At 59.3% G+C, this 15,932-nt stretch overlaps 2 protein-coding genes across 3 annotated transcripts; one reads left to right on the plus strand and one right to left on the minus strand.

The window, feature by feature from the left end:
• Nucleotides 1-642: 642 nt before the first annotated feature.
• LRRC3 (leucine rich repeat containing 3) lies at nucleotides 643-3,490 on the plus strand. The gene is made up of 2 exons (XM_053986440.1): nucleotides 643-742; nucleotides 2,062-3,490. The coding sequence occupies exon 2, from the start codon at nucleotides 2,180-2,182 to the stop codon at nucleotides 2,945-2,947; it is 768 nt and encodes a 255-aa protein (XP_053842415.1). The 5' UTR covers nucleotides 643-742; nucleotides 2,062-2,179; the 3' UTR covers nucleotides 2,948-3,490.
• Nucleotides 3,491-4,215: 725 nt separating this feature from the next.
• TSPEAR (thrombospondin type laminin G domain and EAR repeats) lies at nucleotides 4,216-15,932 on the minus strand. 2 transcript variants are annotated; one of them, XM_053986438.1, is made up of 12 exons: nucleotides 15,563-15,932; nucleotides 12,994-13,214; nucleotides 12,686-12,924; nucleotides 12,475-12,565; nucleotides 11,917-12,073; nucleotides 11,403-11,534; nucleotides 9,879-10,111; nucleotides 8,417-8,603; nucleotides 6,478-6,707; nucleotides 6,203-6,390; nucleotides 5,541-5,642; nucleotides 4,216-5,213 (listed from the first exon to the last, which is right to left on the minus strand). In XM_053986438.1, exons 1-12 carry the CDS (start codon nucleotides 15,654-15,656, stop codon nucleotides 5,060-5,062), a joined length of 2,028 nt encoding a protein of 675 aa, XP_053842413.1. In that variant the 5' UTR covers nucleotides 15,657-15,932; the 3' UTR covers nucleotides 4,216-5,059. The 2 variants fall into 2 exon arrangements, with proteins under 2 accessions (XP_053842413.1, XP_053842414.1); XM_053986439.1 differs by lacking the exon at nucleotides 11,403-11,534.

Genomic DNA, 15,932 nt, shown 5'->3' on the forward strand with positions numbered 1-15,932 from the left:
GGCTGGTGCTGTCTTACAGCTGCTTAACCAGGAGCCGTTCCTGGAGGCCATGCAGGCTGTTTGTGGAGGCCATGCTCAGAGCACGCTTCCAGGATAAGCCAAATTCCCACCCCAATCTTGTTGTACAAACTCACTTTGCCTGCAGACTCACCCCCATGGATGACTGAATCACAGAACGGTTTGGGTTGGAAGGGACTTCAGTGATCCTTTCATTTCAAGCCCCCTGCCACGGGCAGGAACACCTTGCAGCACACTGGGGTGCTCGAGATGACTGGACCCGTTTAGCGTTGATGTGGGAGCTGTGCTCCAAAGTGCTGGCACGGCACCTTCTCCCATTGCTCCTGGACTGATGTCTGCTCCTGGTCACCTCCAGGCACGGCCGGGGAGGGACGATCGTGCCTTACAGCAGCTGATGAAGCTTCTAGACTCGCAGCCCGGACCGCAGCCTCCAAAAAAATTGCGGAAATCTCATTAGCGGCACTCAATTTCTGCACGCTGGACTCCGCGCGGCCACTCTCCCGCAGCCCCTGGGGATGCAGCCTGGCTGTCCCACCACCCTGCTCCCCCCGCTCCCGCTCCCCCGCACCGCCCCCGTCCCCGCACCGCCCCCGCACCGCCCGCGGCGGGACCGCCCGGCCCGGGGCGCCGCGGGAGCGGCCGCAGCAACAGGTGGGGCCGAGCGGCACCGGCACCGGCACCGCACCTAGAGCCCGAGCGAAGCAAAGCCGCCCTGGCCGAGCCGGTAAGCGACCCCCGGGCTCCGGGGCAGCGGGGGCAGGGGGGATCGGCGGTGCTGCGCGGAGGAGTCCCGGGTCCCCGGCCCGCGGGCTGAGCATCACCCCCGCACACTCCCGGGGTCCGGGGAGGCTGCGACTCCTGAGGGCCCCCCGGAGCCCTTCCACGCGGTGGGAACCGGCAGCGCATAATGCGTCCTTGTTCCCCCGGAGAGACGGAGCTGGCAGAGCCCGGTAGATTTTGCAGGGCCAGAGGGATTCCCGGGAAGCCCAACTTCATCTCCCCGGCAGAATCCACTGCTGTGGGCAGGGCTGCAGGCAAAGCTGCAGACAGCGTCCTTCAGGTATGAGCATCCCTCGGGTATGAGCATCCCTCAGGTGTGAGCATGCCTCTGTGGTACCCTGAGCATGGGCACACCTGAGAGATGCTGCTGTTACCAGGGAATGCCATTGGCAGAAGGATTCTGGTACCAGAGGGACAACAACTTGGTGCCCATAATGACATCACATGGGACATTTAATTCCCATGAGAAAGGTTCCCTCGGCCTCCCAGACCACCCCTCCATGAGGATCTCTTCTCCCAGGCTGCCCAAGATAGAAGGGACATGAGCAGCACCAAAGGCAGAGGAAAGGTGTCCCACCTGCTTCACCTCCTGCCTTGCCCCTTTCAGCACTGGGGTGTCCTTTGGGGCTCCTACATCACCCCTTTTACTGTGCTAGGCAGTGGCTCCTCCCTTCACCTCCCACCCCCAGAGTCAGGCTATCAAATCACACTCTTTGTTTACTTTAAAAAACAAACTCACCTCCAAACACTTCTTTATTGAAACTCCTGGAAACCTGGCTTGTACCAGCTGACAGACCAGAAGGGAAGGGAAGGGAAAGAGTAATAACATCTTGTTATTTAAAACCCTGGTGGTGATTAAATCAGTCTGATGATCCTTGGAGTCTGACTCATCATTTTTTTTAAACACTCAGGGTTGGTGAGATAGGAATTTACTGCTGCTGCTCTCCAACAGCAAAGTATTGCATCCCCCCTGGAAACAGGCAGCAGGATGGGGCAGAGGCTCCAGGCCCATCTCCACACCCCATCTCGCAGCTCCCTTTGTCCACCTGGGTGGTCTCTGCAGAGACAGGGATAGGGGAACTGGGGTTTCTATTTCTAATTAATCCATATTAAGCTGTCCTGGAAAAGACAGCCAGTGTCACTCCACCCTCGTTCTCCAGTCTCATGAGCCCAGCCTCTCACTCCTTTGCCAGGGCACATCACACATGAGCCATACCCGGTGTTCCAGGAAATAACGCCGTGTCACATCCCCTCCACCCACAGCTTCCCTTCAGCCACGGGAGAGGCCTCGCAGGAACGCCGAGGGGCCGTCCTGCTGCCCAGGAGCTGCTGCCACGCCCGGGGAGCTGCCAGCGGCCATGCTGAGCTGGCTGCCTGCAAGATGACCCTCACCACCACTGCCACCACGCCAGCCACCAGCGTGGCCCAGGCTTTCTTCTGCCTCCTGCTCTGCATCCCCTGGGGCAGCTCCTGCCCCCCCAGCTGCCAGTGCACGCAGCGGGCAGGGGCCAAGGCTGTCCTCTGCAGCTCCCAGCACCTGGAGGAGATCCCCAAGGACATCCCCAGAGATGTGGTGTTCCTCAAGCTGGATGCCAACAGCATAACCAGGATCCCCGGCAATGCCTTCAGGCACCTCTCCCACCTGGAGGAAATTGACCTCTCCAGGAATGCCATTGAGAAGATCGACAGGGCAGCTTTCAAAGGCGTGGCAGCCGGGCTGCGGAGCCTCGACCTCTCCAGCAACCGCATCCGCAGCATTCCCAAGGAGGCCCTGCTGGCACTCAATGCCAAGCTCCGGCTGGCCAACAACCCCTGGCACTGCGAGTGCGCCTTGCAGGAGGTGCTGTGGGAGGCACGGCTGGACCTCGACTCCGTCCAGGACATCACCTGCCACACGGCCCCGCGGGAGGAATACGTGGGCAAGCCGCTGCTGCAGGTCCTGGATGCCGGCGTCAACTTCTGCAGCGTGCGGCAGAGGACCACGGACGTGGCCATGTTCATCACCATGTTCGGCTGGTTCGCCATGGTCATCGTCTACGTCATCTGCTACGTGCGGCACAACCGGGAGGACTCCTGCAGGCACCGGGACTACCTGGGGCCCCTGCCGAGCGCCCCGGTGCCTGCAGAGAGCACCAGCACCGCCCTGTAGTGCAGGGCTGGCCTGCCAGCTTCAGGCTTCTTCGCAGGGAGCCGGAGGCCACCTGGTGGGCATCAAAGCTTCTCGGCGGGGTTCTCCAGTGCTTTCTTCAGCCAAGTGCCACCGATCTCCCCTCCCCAGCAACACTGGACTGAGCGTGAGCAAATGACATGGGGGAGGGATGCCAGGGACACCCCATGTGGGCCTGTCCATGGTGACCAGGTTCTGGGGACAAACAGCCCCAGCCAGACCCTTTTTCCCGACCAGAGCTGGGCTCACAGGGAATGCAGCCCCAGTCACGTGCTTGTGGCTGGGGAGAGAACAAGTCCCTTGCGGGGAGAAATGTGGGGAAAGACGGGTTGTGGGACCAGGAGGTCCCTGGGGTGCAGAGGGTCACTGCAGAGGGGTCACCCCATCTTGGCTCCAGTGGGGCATCAGCCTTGCCAAGGGCAGGACATCCTCCCCAAGGCCCTGGGTACCTTGGCAGCCTCTGCCTGCCTCCAGCAACACGGGGGAAACTCCAAAACCTCTGTTTCCTCAATAAAGGCCTGCACTTAGGAAAAGCCCTGAGGGTTTGTGCTGTGCTGGGAAATGAGTGTCCATGGAGGGTGGTGGTGCTCCTGGTGCTTGTGGGGCTTATCCTAATTCAATCTCTCCCAAAGCAGACCAACTTAAAATTCAATGTACCAGCACAACTCCCATTAGGTGCCCCTCCCACCCTCAGCTGAATCTCCAGCAGGGACCAGCTCCCCAAATACATCTGGTCTTGCCTTATCTTGCCCTTCCCCAGGGCTGAATTAGAGTTGCTGCTCACAGCTCAGTGATGGAAGCAAATCAAATTCTCCGTTTTCTCACAAGGGAGAAATGGTCTTTCCTAGCAGAGCCAGCTGCAGCTGCACTGAACAGGGAGAGGAGAGAGGGATGCAGAGGCTCACCCTGCAGGTCTGGACCCTGGGAAGGCTCAGGCTGTGACCGCCAGCCCTTCTTGATGGGGCTGGCACCTCCGGAGTACTCCCCAGTGCCAGGGTGGGTGGCCCAGCTCAGCAGGAAACCTGGCTCTGGGGAAGGCTGAGAGGTGCTCTGGGACACTCAGGTGAGGCAGTGGGTCCTGGGTGGGGGGAACAGAGGGGCACCCCCTCACCCCAGCACACTCCTGTGCTCAGGGCCACCTTGTCCTCACTGGGTTACCTATGGCCATGGACATTCAGGGGTGACTTGCTGGGTGAAGGGATGCCTCTGCCATGGGCAGGGCAGCTGGGTTACCCATGTGGGAGAAAGGCTGGGTGCACACAGTTTATTAGAGCTCTGGTTAAGCAAGAGAGTCCCCCAGCAAAGGTGAGGAAAAGAAAAGAGGCCACAGTTTCACCTGAAGCAGGTTTGGGTTTTCCCCATTCCCGTGGTAGCTGGATGGGTCCAAATGCAAAGCAGGTTTTTTCAGGGGTCCCTAACCCCAGGCAAAGGTGCATTGGCCAGCAAGGACCAGCACTGGCCCTTGAACACACAACAGGCCTGTACAACACACACAACACTTGTTGAGGGAGGCCCAACCCAGCCATGGCAGAGTGGGTGGGTAGGCACCTGTGGCAGTGGTATGAAGGTGACACGAAGAATGGCTGCAATGTCAAACCAGATGGTCCTCGGGAACATCACAGCCCCAGGCAGACAGAGCCAAGCCTGGACATGCTTTTTTTCTGCCATTTCTCACGTGTTTACTCCCCTCTGCCATGCACCCATCCCAGCAGCTCGCGCTCTGCTCTGTCTCTTCCTTCCCTGGCTTTGTGCAAGCTTTGGCCACAGCTACTGGCAGCTCTGGGTCCCTCCTGGGGACTGGAAATTGCCAAGCATCATGGTCCTGGTAAGCCAGGGGATGCACCTGGCCTCCAGGAACCTTGGGTAGGACCTGGCTCTGGAGCATGGTGGCAGAGCTTTCCCAGGAGAAACAACCCCTGGACAAGGCTGCAGGGAGCCTGGAGCTCCCCCCTCCTCCTCCTCCCTTCCTGCAGAGCGTACAGCCAGCCACTGCCCAGCTGATGCTGCAGCCATTCCTGGGCTCTGCGGTCCATCTTCACCTGGCTGCCCAGCTTGCTCTGGTCCTGGTGATGAGCTGAGCGTGTCTCAGCTGCCTCAGGTGGTTTTCAGCTTGAGCACCTTGGAAAGCGGCTCCTTCGCGCTGGAGTAGAACAGGTAGGAGCCCTCAGCGGTGTGAAACGCCTCCCAGTCTCTACAGCCGACCGTGGGGAGGTGGTGGGCTGCCACGAAGCCTTCGTAGCCTTGCCACCTGCACAGGGAAGACAGTTAGCTCCTGGGAAGTGAGGTGGGCACCCGGGATGGGCAGGGAAGCTGAGCCATGGGGCTGCCATCTCCCATCTCCCTGCTGTGGTTCAGGCTGGGACAGCCCTCACTGGGGCTTCCCATTCCTGCCTGAAAACAGGGAACACTCCTCCTGAAAACAGGGAACATTCCTCCCGAAAACAGGGAACACTCCTCCCGAAAACAGGGAACACTCCTCCCCATCCCCTCTGGGCAGTTTTACCAGGCTGTGCCCGTGCAGGGTCATTCCTGCTGGGAGCAGCCCCCGAGCCCCCATCCCTGCCCTCTGCAGTACCTGTAGATAATGCTGTTAACAGAGAAGGTGAAGCCATCGAAGGAGTTCGCTACCACCAGGAAAGAGTCGTCTCCCACCGAGAAGAACTCCCAGTCCAGGGCACTGGGGATGAAATGAGCAGAGGGGCAGGTGAGATGACCCCTGTGTGGCCAGCTGAAGGAGGAACTGTGTGTCTACCCCCCCCCCCAATCTCTAACACCCTGAGGACACACAGAAAACCCTGCTCTTCCCAGGCTATTCCTGAAAGAAATCCACCCTCATTCCCAAATCTAGGCCCTTCTCCCAGCTTCCACTGGGATTTGGTGCCAAGGAGCCATCACCCATCACCCTCCCCACCAGTCTCAGTCCATAGGAGTGTGAAGCCTGCAGAAACCCTCCAGGGCACAAGCAAGTGTAGTTTTAAACTGAAAGAGGAGAGGCCCTGGCACAGGGTGCCCAGAGCAGCTGTGGCCATCCCATCCCTGGAAGTGTCCAAGGCCAGGTTGGATGGGGCTTGGAGCAACCTGGGCTAGTGGAAGGTGTCCCTGCCCACGGCAGGGGGTGGAATGAGATGGGCTTTAAGGTCTCTTCCCACCCAAACCATTCTGGGATTCTATGAGACCTTTGGGTTGCTCAGGGAAAGGACACAGACCAAGGAGCACCCTGAATCCCTGCACAGGTACCTGTAGGTGAGAAGGTCCTGGAATTTAACAAACATCTGGGCTGTGATGTTCAGCTCATAGATGGTGGAGTTGATGGCATAGAAGTTGGAGGGTGCTGGCGTCCCGCTGTCATAGCTGTGGCTGTTGGCAACAGCCAGAAAGACTCTGTCCCCAATGTGAAAAACCTCCCAGTCAGCTGCACCAAATGTCTGTGGGGAAGGAGGCCATGAGAAGCTGGATGTGGCTGCCCTGTCCAAACACAGAGGGGGGACTGAGGAGCAGTGGCCAAGCCTTACCAGGATAGACTGGAAGAGCTGGAAAGAGCCACTGAGCCAGATGTAGATGTGTGAGTGGATCTTAGTGGACGTGCCATTGAATGTGTTAGCTACAGCCAGGAAGGAATATGGTCCAATGGTGAAGAATTCCCAGTCGTAGGCTCCAGAGGTAGGAATGGTCTGGTTGGTTTCAAACAGCCCTGTCCTGGGGTTCCACCTGTATATCACACTGTCTATGTTGTGGTTGTTCCCTGGGGGAGACAGATGTGCGCCATGAGGGAAAGCAATTCCTGCTTTGTGGACAAAACAAGACCCTGAAGTAGGCTCAGTTACATGAATATTTACCAGCAGGTCATGAGGCTGTTTGCAAGTGACCTGTTGCTCCCCAGGAAGTAGCCAAAGAGATTCTACCACCTCCATCCCTACCTAAAAGGCCCCTCCATCCCCACCTAGTGTCTCCATCCCATGGAACACACCAAGCCACAGCTTGTCCCAGGTGCATAGCAGCAGCTTTGTGGCAGCCCTGGCAGAGGAGGGACAGGCAGGAGCTTTATCCCCACACAAGCAGCACTCCAGAGGCTTTCTGCCAGCATCCCAGTTTGGACAAGCTCTGCTGGCTGTCCCACAGGGTGGCCCTGTGTAGCAGGGCCAGTCCCAGCTGTGTCCCTATGCCACAGCACATGTCACAGTTGAGACAGTCACGATACACAGAGGATCACCACACAATTTCAGAAAGCTTCAACCCATGCAGAGTAACACACCACTCCAGAAGGCTTCAAGTGTCTGCCCTTCTTATTCTTTAGCCCAGCCTTTTATCCCCTCACGTTCATGCAGTGCCCCTGTGTGCCCTCTGTTCCCTTTGGAGGTTGGTCAGTGCCCCTGGGCACCCCATGGCTCATTGCTGTCAGTGCTGCTCACTGCTTCTCACAGCTGTGCCCACTGGGGATGAGGCTCAGCCCCACTCCCACTCACCACAAACTGTGTGCCTACATCCCTAAGCTCCCTACATTTGGGGCTCCCCCCCTGCCCTAAAGCACATGCTCCGTCCAGCTCCTGGGCTCTGCTCAAGTATCTCCACCTCATGCCTGTGTGAGACCCAGCAGGCTTTAAATCCTCATTGCAACAGGGACTTGGGCAAAGAAAGGCTGCAGGAAGAGTGGGAATGGCCACATGGGCAAGTGGCAGCTCCTCAGGGACTGAACCTCCAGTCCCCTCTAAGGGAAACATCCCCAGTTTGGCTTGGCCATGATGGTCTTAACCCCTGTGTGATGTGCATGGCTGGCAAAGGGACCACACTGCCACAAGGGAAGGTCTCATCCAAACTGGCCCTGATGGAGTCCAGCAGGTGACACAAGAACTTTCCAGCCCAGCCCACAGGTGCCAAGGAACCTGCTGCCAGCTCTGAGCCTGGTGCCAGTGGCGCTGATGCCCCCGAGGCAGCCCTGATGGCAGGGAAGGAGCCACTGGCCATCATCTGAACCCAGCTGGGAGCATCCCAGAGAGCCAGGGCTGTGCTGTCAACCAAGGGGTGCACATCCCAATCCAGAACAACTCCCTGGGGAGGGGAATGAGGCTGGATCATGTCTAAAGAGTATCCAGGGAGGGATGTCAGCTGGCTCTCACTCAGTTTCCTGCGTGCCCACAAGGCCGAGGATTTGGCTTCACAAAAGGCTCAACCTGTGGCACCACCACCACATAGTATTGGGGATAAAAATGAAAAGAAGCAGAAAGATTCAGCACAGACACCATCCTCACTCCTGTCCTTGTCCCCTGCAATCAGAAACCCAGAGGGTGCCTGTGTCAGCCACTTCCCCAGAAGCTTTTCTCTCCTCTCAAGGCTTTGGGTGTCCTGGGGGACCCCAGGCTGGCAGCTGTGTGCTCACAGCTGGGTAAACTGCACTCCGTTCCACCTGCCAGGGCCCCAGACACCACCCTGCAGGGAGCACTGAGGGCTGGCTACCTTCTCTGTGGTTGACCACAGCGAGGAAAGCCTCTCCCTCGATGACAAAGGCCTCCCAGTCCCTGGCGCTGTGCGTGGCGATCCGCTGGTGCGTGATGAACTTCGCTTTCCTGCGGCTCCACTTGAATATTACAGAGAACTCCTGACCCCTCTCATTCTGCTCAAAATTCGCCACTGCCAGGAAGATCTGGAAAAGGAAAAGCCAGGACGGCTTGGCTTTCTCCTCTCAAAGGAACATGGGCAAGAAAATGCAGGGGGAAGTGGGACGGAGGGCAGGGGATGGAGGTGGCTGGTGTGGGACATGATGGTCCTGGCTGGGGTCCTTGAGCTGTCCCCAAGCAACACAAAGTGGGGACAGGGACCCAGTGGCCTGTGGGGGTCCTTGTGCATGGCAGGGGCACAACTGGCAGCCAGGAGCTCTTAGACAAGGAGAGGGAGAGCTGAGATATCTGCACTCATGCCCTCCAGCCCCAGGAATGGGGAGCTTGGACATGAAATGCACTGGGGAAGGAGGGAGGTTCAGCTGAAAAACCCTCCTGTAAGCAAAGGTGGTTCAAACAAAAAAGGGCAGGTATGATAATGATAACAATGACAATAATGGTAACAATTCCTTGAGACAAAACATTTTCCATACCAAGAAACCCCTGTGAAAGTGTAAGAGACAAGAGTGGTGCAGCAGAGATGCCCAAGTGCAAGGCAGAGAGCACATCCAAGCTCTGTCATGCTGGCTCTGTGCCACTCCAGTGTCCTTCAGATGGAGCAGCAAAGACTATGCCCCAGTTTGGGCCACCAAGAGGCACAGGGCCACAGCCCACAAAGAGGAGAGTCGGTGGGGCTGTCTCCTGCCTCCTGGCCTGTACAGCACCAGGGCTTTGTTCAGCCAAGGAGCAGCCACCCCCAAGGACAGGGCTGTGCTGGGCTGTCCCCCTGTCCCCCCACAAAAGGTGAATCCCCAGCTCTGCTCTCTCTGCAAGCACCAGCCCAGGGAGCCCCTTTGGGGCATCTCCAGAAACAGCTTCAGTGGGAAGAGAAAGACCCTGGGGACAAAGCCAGAATGGGTTGCGACAGAGGGGGAACAATCCCAGCTTCCCTGGGAGCCTTGCACGCAGCTGGCTCTCAGCAGATGGCTTTCCTGGGGTTCCTCCAAAGTGATAAGTAGCTTCCCAGGGAGTAGGAGCCAGGCAAATCCTGTCTGCAGATTGCCCAGGGGAGAAGAGGTAGCTCTGAAGTGCTGGAATAATTTAAAAGCAAGAGAGTTTAAAAATGCAGCAGGTTGGACTCAGCGGGTCTCGAGAGGGAACTGCAGGCCCTGATGGCTCTTTAAGACCACAGGCAGATCTCTGAGATGCAGTTACCTACACTCTCTAAACCACACCCAAGACTCCGGGCTTCAGAGAATCCAGTGTTGGACAACTGCAGTTTAATGTACTGAGACACGGGGGCACCTTCCTGGCAGACTCACCTTCTTCCCAATGGTGAAATACTTCCAGGACTGAGCTTGGTAGGTGGGGATGTTCTGGTAGTGCACAAACTTCCCGTCGGTCCACCTGTAGATGGCCGACCCCGGGGGCGTGAGCCGGTTGGCCATGGCTGCAAACAGTCCCACCCTTGGGATGGTGAAGACCTCAATGCCCATTGTCTCCGAGTTGGTCACCAGGTTCTGGTATTCCTCCACGTAGTCCAGCCTGTGTTGGACTGGGAGCCCACAAGAAAAGAGAGATGAGGTTAAAATCAGGTGATTTTTAGCTGGAGAGCTGCCCTATGAGGGCTGGCTCAGTGGCACCTGCTGCTGTGCAGAGCTCTGTGGGGCAAATGAAGGTCCTGGTGCCACTGGGGGTGAAGGGCCAAACCAAGGGGTGGTAAGAGGCTGACTGCAGCACATCCAGCCCCATCCAGCCCTGCCTGCTCTCCAGCAGAGAGCAGAGCTGTCCTCTGGGACCAGGAAAGAGCCCCATGCCACGGATTTCGATCATTGTGATATATTTATCCTCAAGAGAACAAGGAGGAGATGACAGGAGGAGAGGTTAGAGAAGACTAAGATGGAATTCATGGCGGAAATTGGAGCAGAAACCTCCAGAGTGGCCCCGATGGCAGATGGATGGGCACTGGAAGGGACAAATGGCAGAAGGGGCAGTGTTGGTGGCACCAAGGGGCACAGGTCAGTAAGACCCCAGCATGAGCTCTCCTTGGGGAAACAAGGACACCGTGCCAATCCTGATGACTTCCAAAGGCAGGGAAGGATAGGGGGTCCAGTCACTGCTAGCTGCTGTGGGGAACAAATGGCTCATCCAAACCCACCCTGTGGGTATTAGCAGAAGAAAAACGCTGGGAGAGGAGGGAAGGGAAGGACAGTTCAGTAGGGACATATCCCATCCTCCATGTCCTCTCCAGGGATCCTGGGAAGACAGCCTGGAGTGAGTGGGAGAGTGCCAGTGGATGAAATCCATGTCATTACTGAAGAACACCCATCCAACCCAGGCACTGGTTGCCTTTCCCACCTTGGTACTCCCACTGTTTTCCTTACAAAGCATCCCACCAGAGTCTGGATGACACTGAGATCTGTGTCTGCCACCCTCCCAATCACCCCCAGTATTTCAGGCAACTGAGATATTTCCTTGTTTCCCTTTATCCATCCCACAAATGCTTCAGCACTGGGGCAGCACCCCAACACCCTGAGCATGGCTCTCCGTGGGGTGAGCTGTCCTGCTCAGACATGTCAGGAGCTCATCCTGCACAGAAAATTCCCAGGAGGGACAGATAATGTGGAGAAGGTGGAGGGACCCCAGAGGCACTTGAATCCAGAGGTGCTTTGGGCACCGAGAGCAAAGCAAAGCTTGGCCAAGCAGAGGAGAGACAGGGCGACACCCCAGTCCCTCACTGCTGCTGATTCCCATCCCAAAGTGGTCTCCAGGGCAAATCTCAGCTCCTTCTCTGCTGCAAGGGTCTCCTTCTCTCCCCAGGAGTGCCAGAACCTCCCCAGGTGTACCTTCCAGCATGGAGACCCAGGTGCTGCCGTTGCAGAGGTACAGCCCTCGCCGGGAGGCATTGAACCAGAACTGAGCCTTCTCCTGCTTGGAGCAGCGTGGCCGGGCCCCCAGGGTCACCTTCATGTCAGCCTCTGGGCATGGAGAGGAGCCAGGCAGGAGCCTCTTAGTGCACACAGTGGAGGAGCAGAGAGGCAGGAGGGGCAAATGTCCTGGCCTCATCCTGACGATGGGCATCAGGCAGGGGGGAAAATGGAATCCCAGCACAAATCTGGGAAGCTACAGACTGGAGCAACCCTGTGTGGGACCACTGACACAAGCCCAGGGACCCAGGCAGGGCCACCCTGTCTTTTCAGGGAGATTTTGGACAGGAATCCCAACACACACATTGAGAAACAGAGAGTGCTGGGAACACCCTCCTCCCCTCTGCTCCTGCTTTGTTCCCAGCCCCATGCAAAGACCCCTCCTCACAGAGGTGCAGGGGGCCAACAGAACCCGTGCCGTGGGGGCACTGACCGTAGGGGTATTTGAGCACCTCGTTGCTCACTGGCCTCGCAGGGACATCCTGGAGGACACTGGGGACAGAGAGCGTTGCTACTTTGAAGTTCACGGCGTGGCATATCCGGGGGGTGGCATCAGCTCCTGGCAGCAGGACAAGCTGTCTCAGCAAGCCCTGGGAAAGTGGGAGCAGAGGGATGGAGACCAAGTCCCGCAAGATCACAGAATGGGAACTGCAGGCAATCCGTGCCTTGGATTTCCTGCCTGACTTCTGCTTGTTGCCCTCCCTCCTGGGATGCAGAAGTGTCCAAGGGATTCATGCACATCTGTCCAGATGCCCAGCTGGGGCAATCTAACAGCTGATGTCAGGGGAGCTTTGGCACAGGGCTTGGAGCAGCTGCCTTGCAGTGCCTCCACATGGGAAGGACACACAGCCACCTCGGCCTCCTGTGGTGTGGCCCAAGCCCTGCCAGCGCAGGGGACTGAGAGAGGGCTGTGGGTCATCCCACAGCCAGCCACGAGCACCCCTGAGCCCACCTGGGCACCCCAGGACAGCCCACACCACGGGGCACCTACCGTGAACACGCCTTTCCTCCTCCGCCTGTTGCCCAGGTAGAAGTTGGCTCTCCTCACCGACAGCGAGGCTGGAAATGGTGTCTCCACCACCCTGAGGATGGGCAGAGAAGAGGTTTCACAGAAGAGGACAATTTCACAGCATCTACTGGTGGCCAGAGGAGATGCTGATGGAGGAACATCACCCTACCCTCCCAGCGCTGCCCCAACCTACACATCCTTGGGGATGCTGCAGTCCACTGTCAAGGAGAAGGACTGGCCGGAGACAGCCAGGACGAGCGTGTGCCACTGGTTGTCGGAGAGGGACACGTTGGGGAAGGTGACGCGGGTCTGCCAGCCGCCGGCGCGCTCCTGGCTCCAGAAGAGGAAGTGCAGCTTGTCGGGGGCGTAGCGCAGCCCCACCAGGACGCTGGGGCTCTCCTCCACCATCAGCGTGAAGATGTACTCGTTCCTCTGCGGGAGGGCACGGGCTGGCACCGGCCGGGCACCGTGCCCGCGCCGTGCCCGGCCGGCCGCGCTTACCTTGGCGGGGCGGCGGAGCGCCCGCAGCGTGACGATGATGGAGAACTCCTCGGGGAAGCGGTCGCAGTGGATGAAGAGCCGCGAGGCGGGGAAGCCCAGGGCGCGGGGCCGCGAGGCGGAGAGCTGGAAGCCGCGCACCCCCTGCACCTGGAAGACCCGCATGCCGCGGGCCAGCCCCCCGGCCGGCACCGCCTCCGACAGGATGTCCAGCGGGCGCAGGTCTGTGCCAAGAGACAGCGGAGTAATTCATCCCGCCCTGTCCCGCTGTGGGATGGGGGTACCCCGGCGCTGGCTGAGCAGCAGGATGGGCTGGCGTGCCTCAGTAGCCTGCCGGCCCTTGCCCGGGGTCTGCCCCGGGGGACAGAGGCAAGATTTGCCGTTCAGACACAAGGTTGGCATCTCCATCGCCACAGCAGGAGCACCAAGTGTGCAGAACCATCTCGCTGATGCAGCTCTAAATGCTGACACTGGAGCTGAGACCTGCCAGCCAGGCAGCCCCAAGCTGCCAGCAGCTCCCTCGGGATCCACCGGCACCAGCAGCCGCAGCCGGAGCCCGGAGAGCAGGCAGGGATCCGGTACCACAGACTTGCTCTCAAGGCAGCCACCTGTCCCCATCTCTGTCCACAGGGTGGGGGGGACAGCTCCACCCCAGCTCCAGTCCCGTTCAGGCTCTCCCAACCCAGCCCTGATTGCACACACGCACTCTCCCAGCAGGCACCAAAACCACTCATTATAAATAATTACCCTCTCCCCAGAGAAGAGAACGCCGTGCCCAGCCCCAGGGCATCGCCCGGTGAGAGCACACGGCACAAGAGCACCAGAAAGTGCCACCCCAGGAACACTGCCGGGTCCAAGATCTCGGCACAGGAAGGGCTGCGGCAGCTGTGGGGACTTCTCCGACCTTCCTGGCCTTGGACCCTCCTGGTTTTATTTTTGAATGCTTTTCTGGCAGAGAAGGGAGATGGTGCCCAAGACATGAAGCAGCACTCGGCTACATTACAACATACCTGATTCCGTCCCACCCCGCTGGGACCTGGCTTTTAGCTCCAATTTGTACTAATAAGTCCGGGCTGCTGGGGCACAGCGGGAGGGCTGGGAAGGAGGGAGCTGCGAGCGAGGCCGGGCTGTGTGTCTGAATCCAAACCAGCTGGAGAAGGGAAGCGCTTCCTCCAGACGCGCCTGGCCAGCCCAGTTCCAGGTGGGCAGAGCAAGGAGGAATCTGCTCATGTGGCTCCATCCAGACCAGAGCAGGGAGATGGGTGAGGTCCTTCCCACCCTGGCAGCTCTGTGTGCCCCCTGCCCGCCCCACTGCTGGTTTAAGCTGTTCCTAAAGCAAAGTCCTGGTGGGGGAGTTTTAACTGGAATCGCTTATTTCAGAAATGTATCACTTGGGCAACGGCCAGTTCCTGTTTTTCCCTGCAAAAAGTACAAGCTGAACTCAGGCTTGGATTTGCAGGGGGATTTAGGAGCCCCCAGTTGCCCCTGAGGCAGTGAGGATGAGATGGGGAGAGCTCAGCTGGGGCTGGAGGTTGTGGGCCAGGAAGGGGCCAAGCCCTAAGACCAAACCCAAATGCCTAAATCCAAAGATCTGCCTCCCGCATCCTTCACTGCTAAGGCTGGCAGAGCAGCTGGGGTGCTCCAGCCCAGCTTGGGCAGCTCAGGTGGTGTCAGGGGGCCTCGTGCTGGGGTCCCCAGGATGATGCTGGAGCCTCAGCACCCCCAGGATCCCTCCAGCCAAGGCTGCTTGGGGACAGCAGGGACATTCCCAGAGAGATTGGAGCACCTCAGGGAAGAGGCAGTGGGCAGAAACTCTCCAATCTCTCCCTGGTTTTCTTCTCACATCATCTGGGCTGTAACAAAAAGCAAATACAATTGCCATCAAACTGGGACAAGGCCTGAGCACACAGAGCTGGGGCCCAAGCGGCCCCAAAAACTGAGCTCAGGCTTCGCTGCCCACCCAGCACAGGCACGGGGATGGGATGGCAGAGCCAGGGCTCGGGGATCCCCTTTGGCTCGGGAAATGACACTGGAGCTGCCGGCTCCCGGCCGGGGACGGTGGGACGGAAACTTTTGCTGCGAGAGGGTGGGGGTTGTGCCTGTCAGAGCACAGAAGAGTCCGGGCAGGAGGGACTTTCCAGGGGGACTTCACGGCTCTCTTCTCCTTCTTCCAGTCCTTCCCCTGCCCTCCCTCTGCCTCCAGCAGAACCTGGGACAACGCCTGTGCAACAGGGACAGACCCAGCTCTCCCCACAGCTCCCAGAGGGCTGGTTGCTCTCTCGTTGGCACTGTGGGGGCTGCAGGCACAGGAATGACCCCACACCCTGCCACCATCCACGGGTGCTGGCAGCCTGCAGCCCCTGAGGCATCATTGTCACTCGGTGCACTTGAGTGGACACTGAGCACTGAAACACTGGGGCTGGGCTGCCAGCGAGAGGCTGACCCACACGGGACAGAGCACACCTTCTGGGGTTTGCCTGGCATTTAGGGAGCATCCCAGCCGTGGGAGTAGAGCAGTTTCCCAGCAGGTGAACCCTTGCCCCTGGTGCTGCCCGCCGCCCTCCGCTCCTACCTGTGCAGTGCTGCCACGTCCTGCCTCCCCGGATGAAGCCCCCGCCGCTGGCCCAGCGGAGCAGAACGACCCAGAGCAGCAGTGGCGCCGACATCGGGGGCCTGCCCTGGCGGGTCCATCCACCGGGACCCCCCCGCTGGCCGCTCCTCCCCGCCCCGGCCGGCGCTGCTCGGCTCAGCGCCTCGGGGGCTCTCGCATGCTCTGCAGTGGGATGTCCCGGAGCCCCCGGCACCGCTCCGTCCTGCCCGGGGCCGTGTCACCCCAGGCTGCTGAAGGCCGGCTCTCTGCCCATGCTTTGCGTGGGCATCGGCCCCGGGGGCACGGCCGGGGGGCTGGCGGGGGGCTCCCGGGGCGGCCGCCGAGGCAGTGA

The sequence above is a fragment of the Vidua macroura genome, chromosome 10, assembly GCF_024509145.1.
Source record: "Vidua macroura isolate BioBank_ID:100142 chromosome 10, ASM2450914v1, whole genome shotgun sequence".
NCBI lineage: Eukaryota > Metazoa > Chordata > Aves > Passeriformes > Viduidae > Vidua > Vidua macroura.

What these genes read in the sequence shown, in the direction of transcription:
- LRRC3 (XM_053986440.1), top strand. Translation starts at nt 2,180, where the DNA reads ATGACCCTCACCACCACTGCCACCACGCCAGCCACCAGCGTGGCCCAG.
- TSPEAR (XM_053986438.1), bottom strand. Translation starts at nt 15,656, where the DNA reads ATGTCGGCGCCACTGCTGCTCTGGGTCGTTCTGCTCCGCTGGGCCAGC. An exon ending in ATTTCACCATTGGGAAGAAG is followed by an intron (nt 8,604 to 9,878) that starts GTGAGTCTGCCA and finishes TTCCTTTTCCAG; the next exon opens with ATCTTCCTGGCAGTGGCGAA. An exon ending in TGTGGTCAACCACAGAGAAG is followed by an intron (nt 6,708 to 8,416) that starts GTAGCCAGCCCT and finishes TGTCTCCCCCAG; the next exon opens with GGAACAACCACAACATAGAC.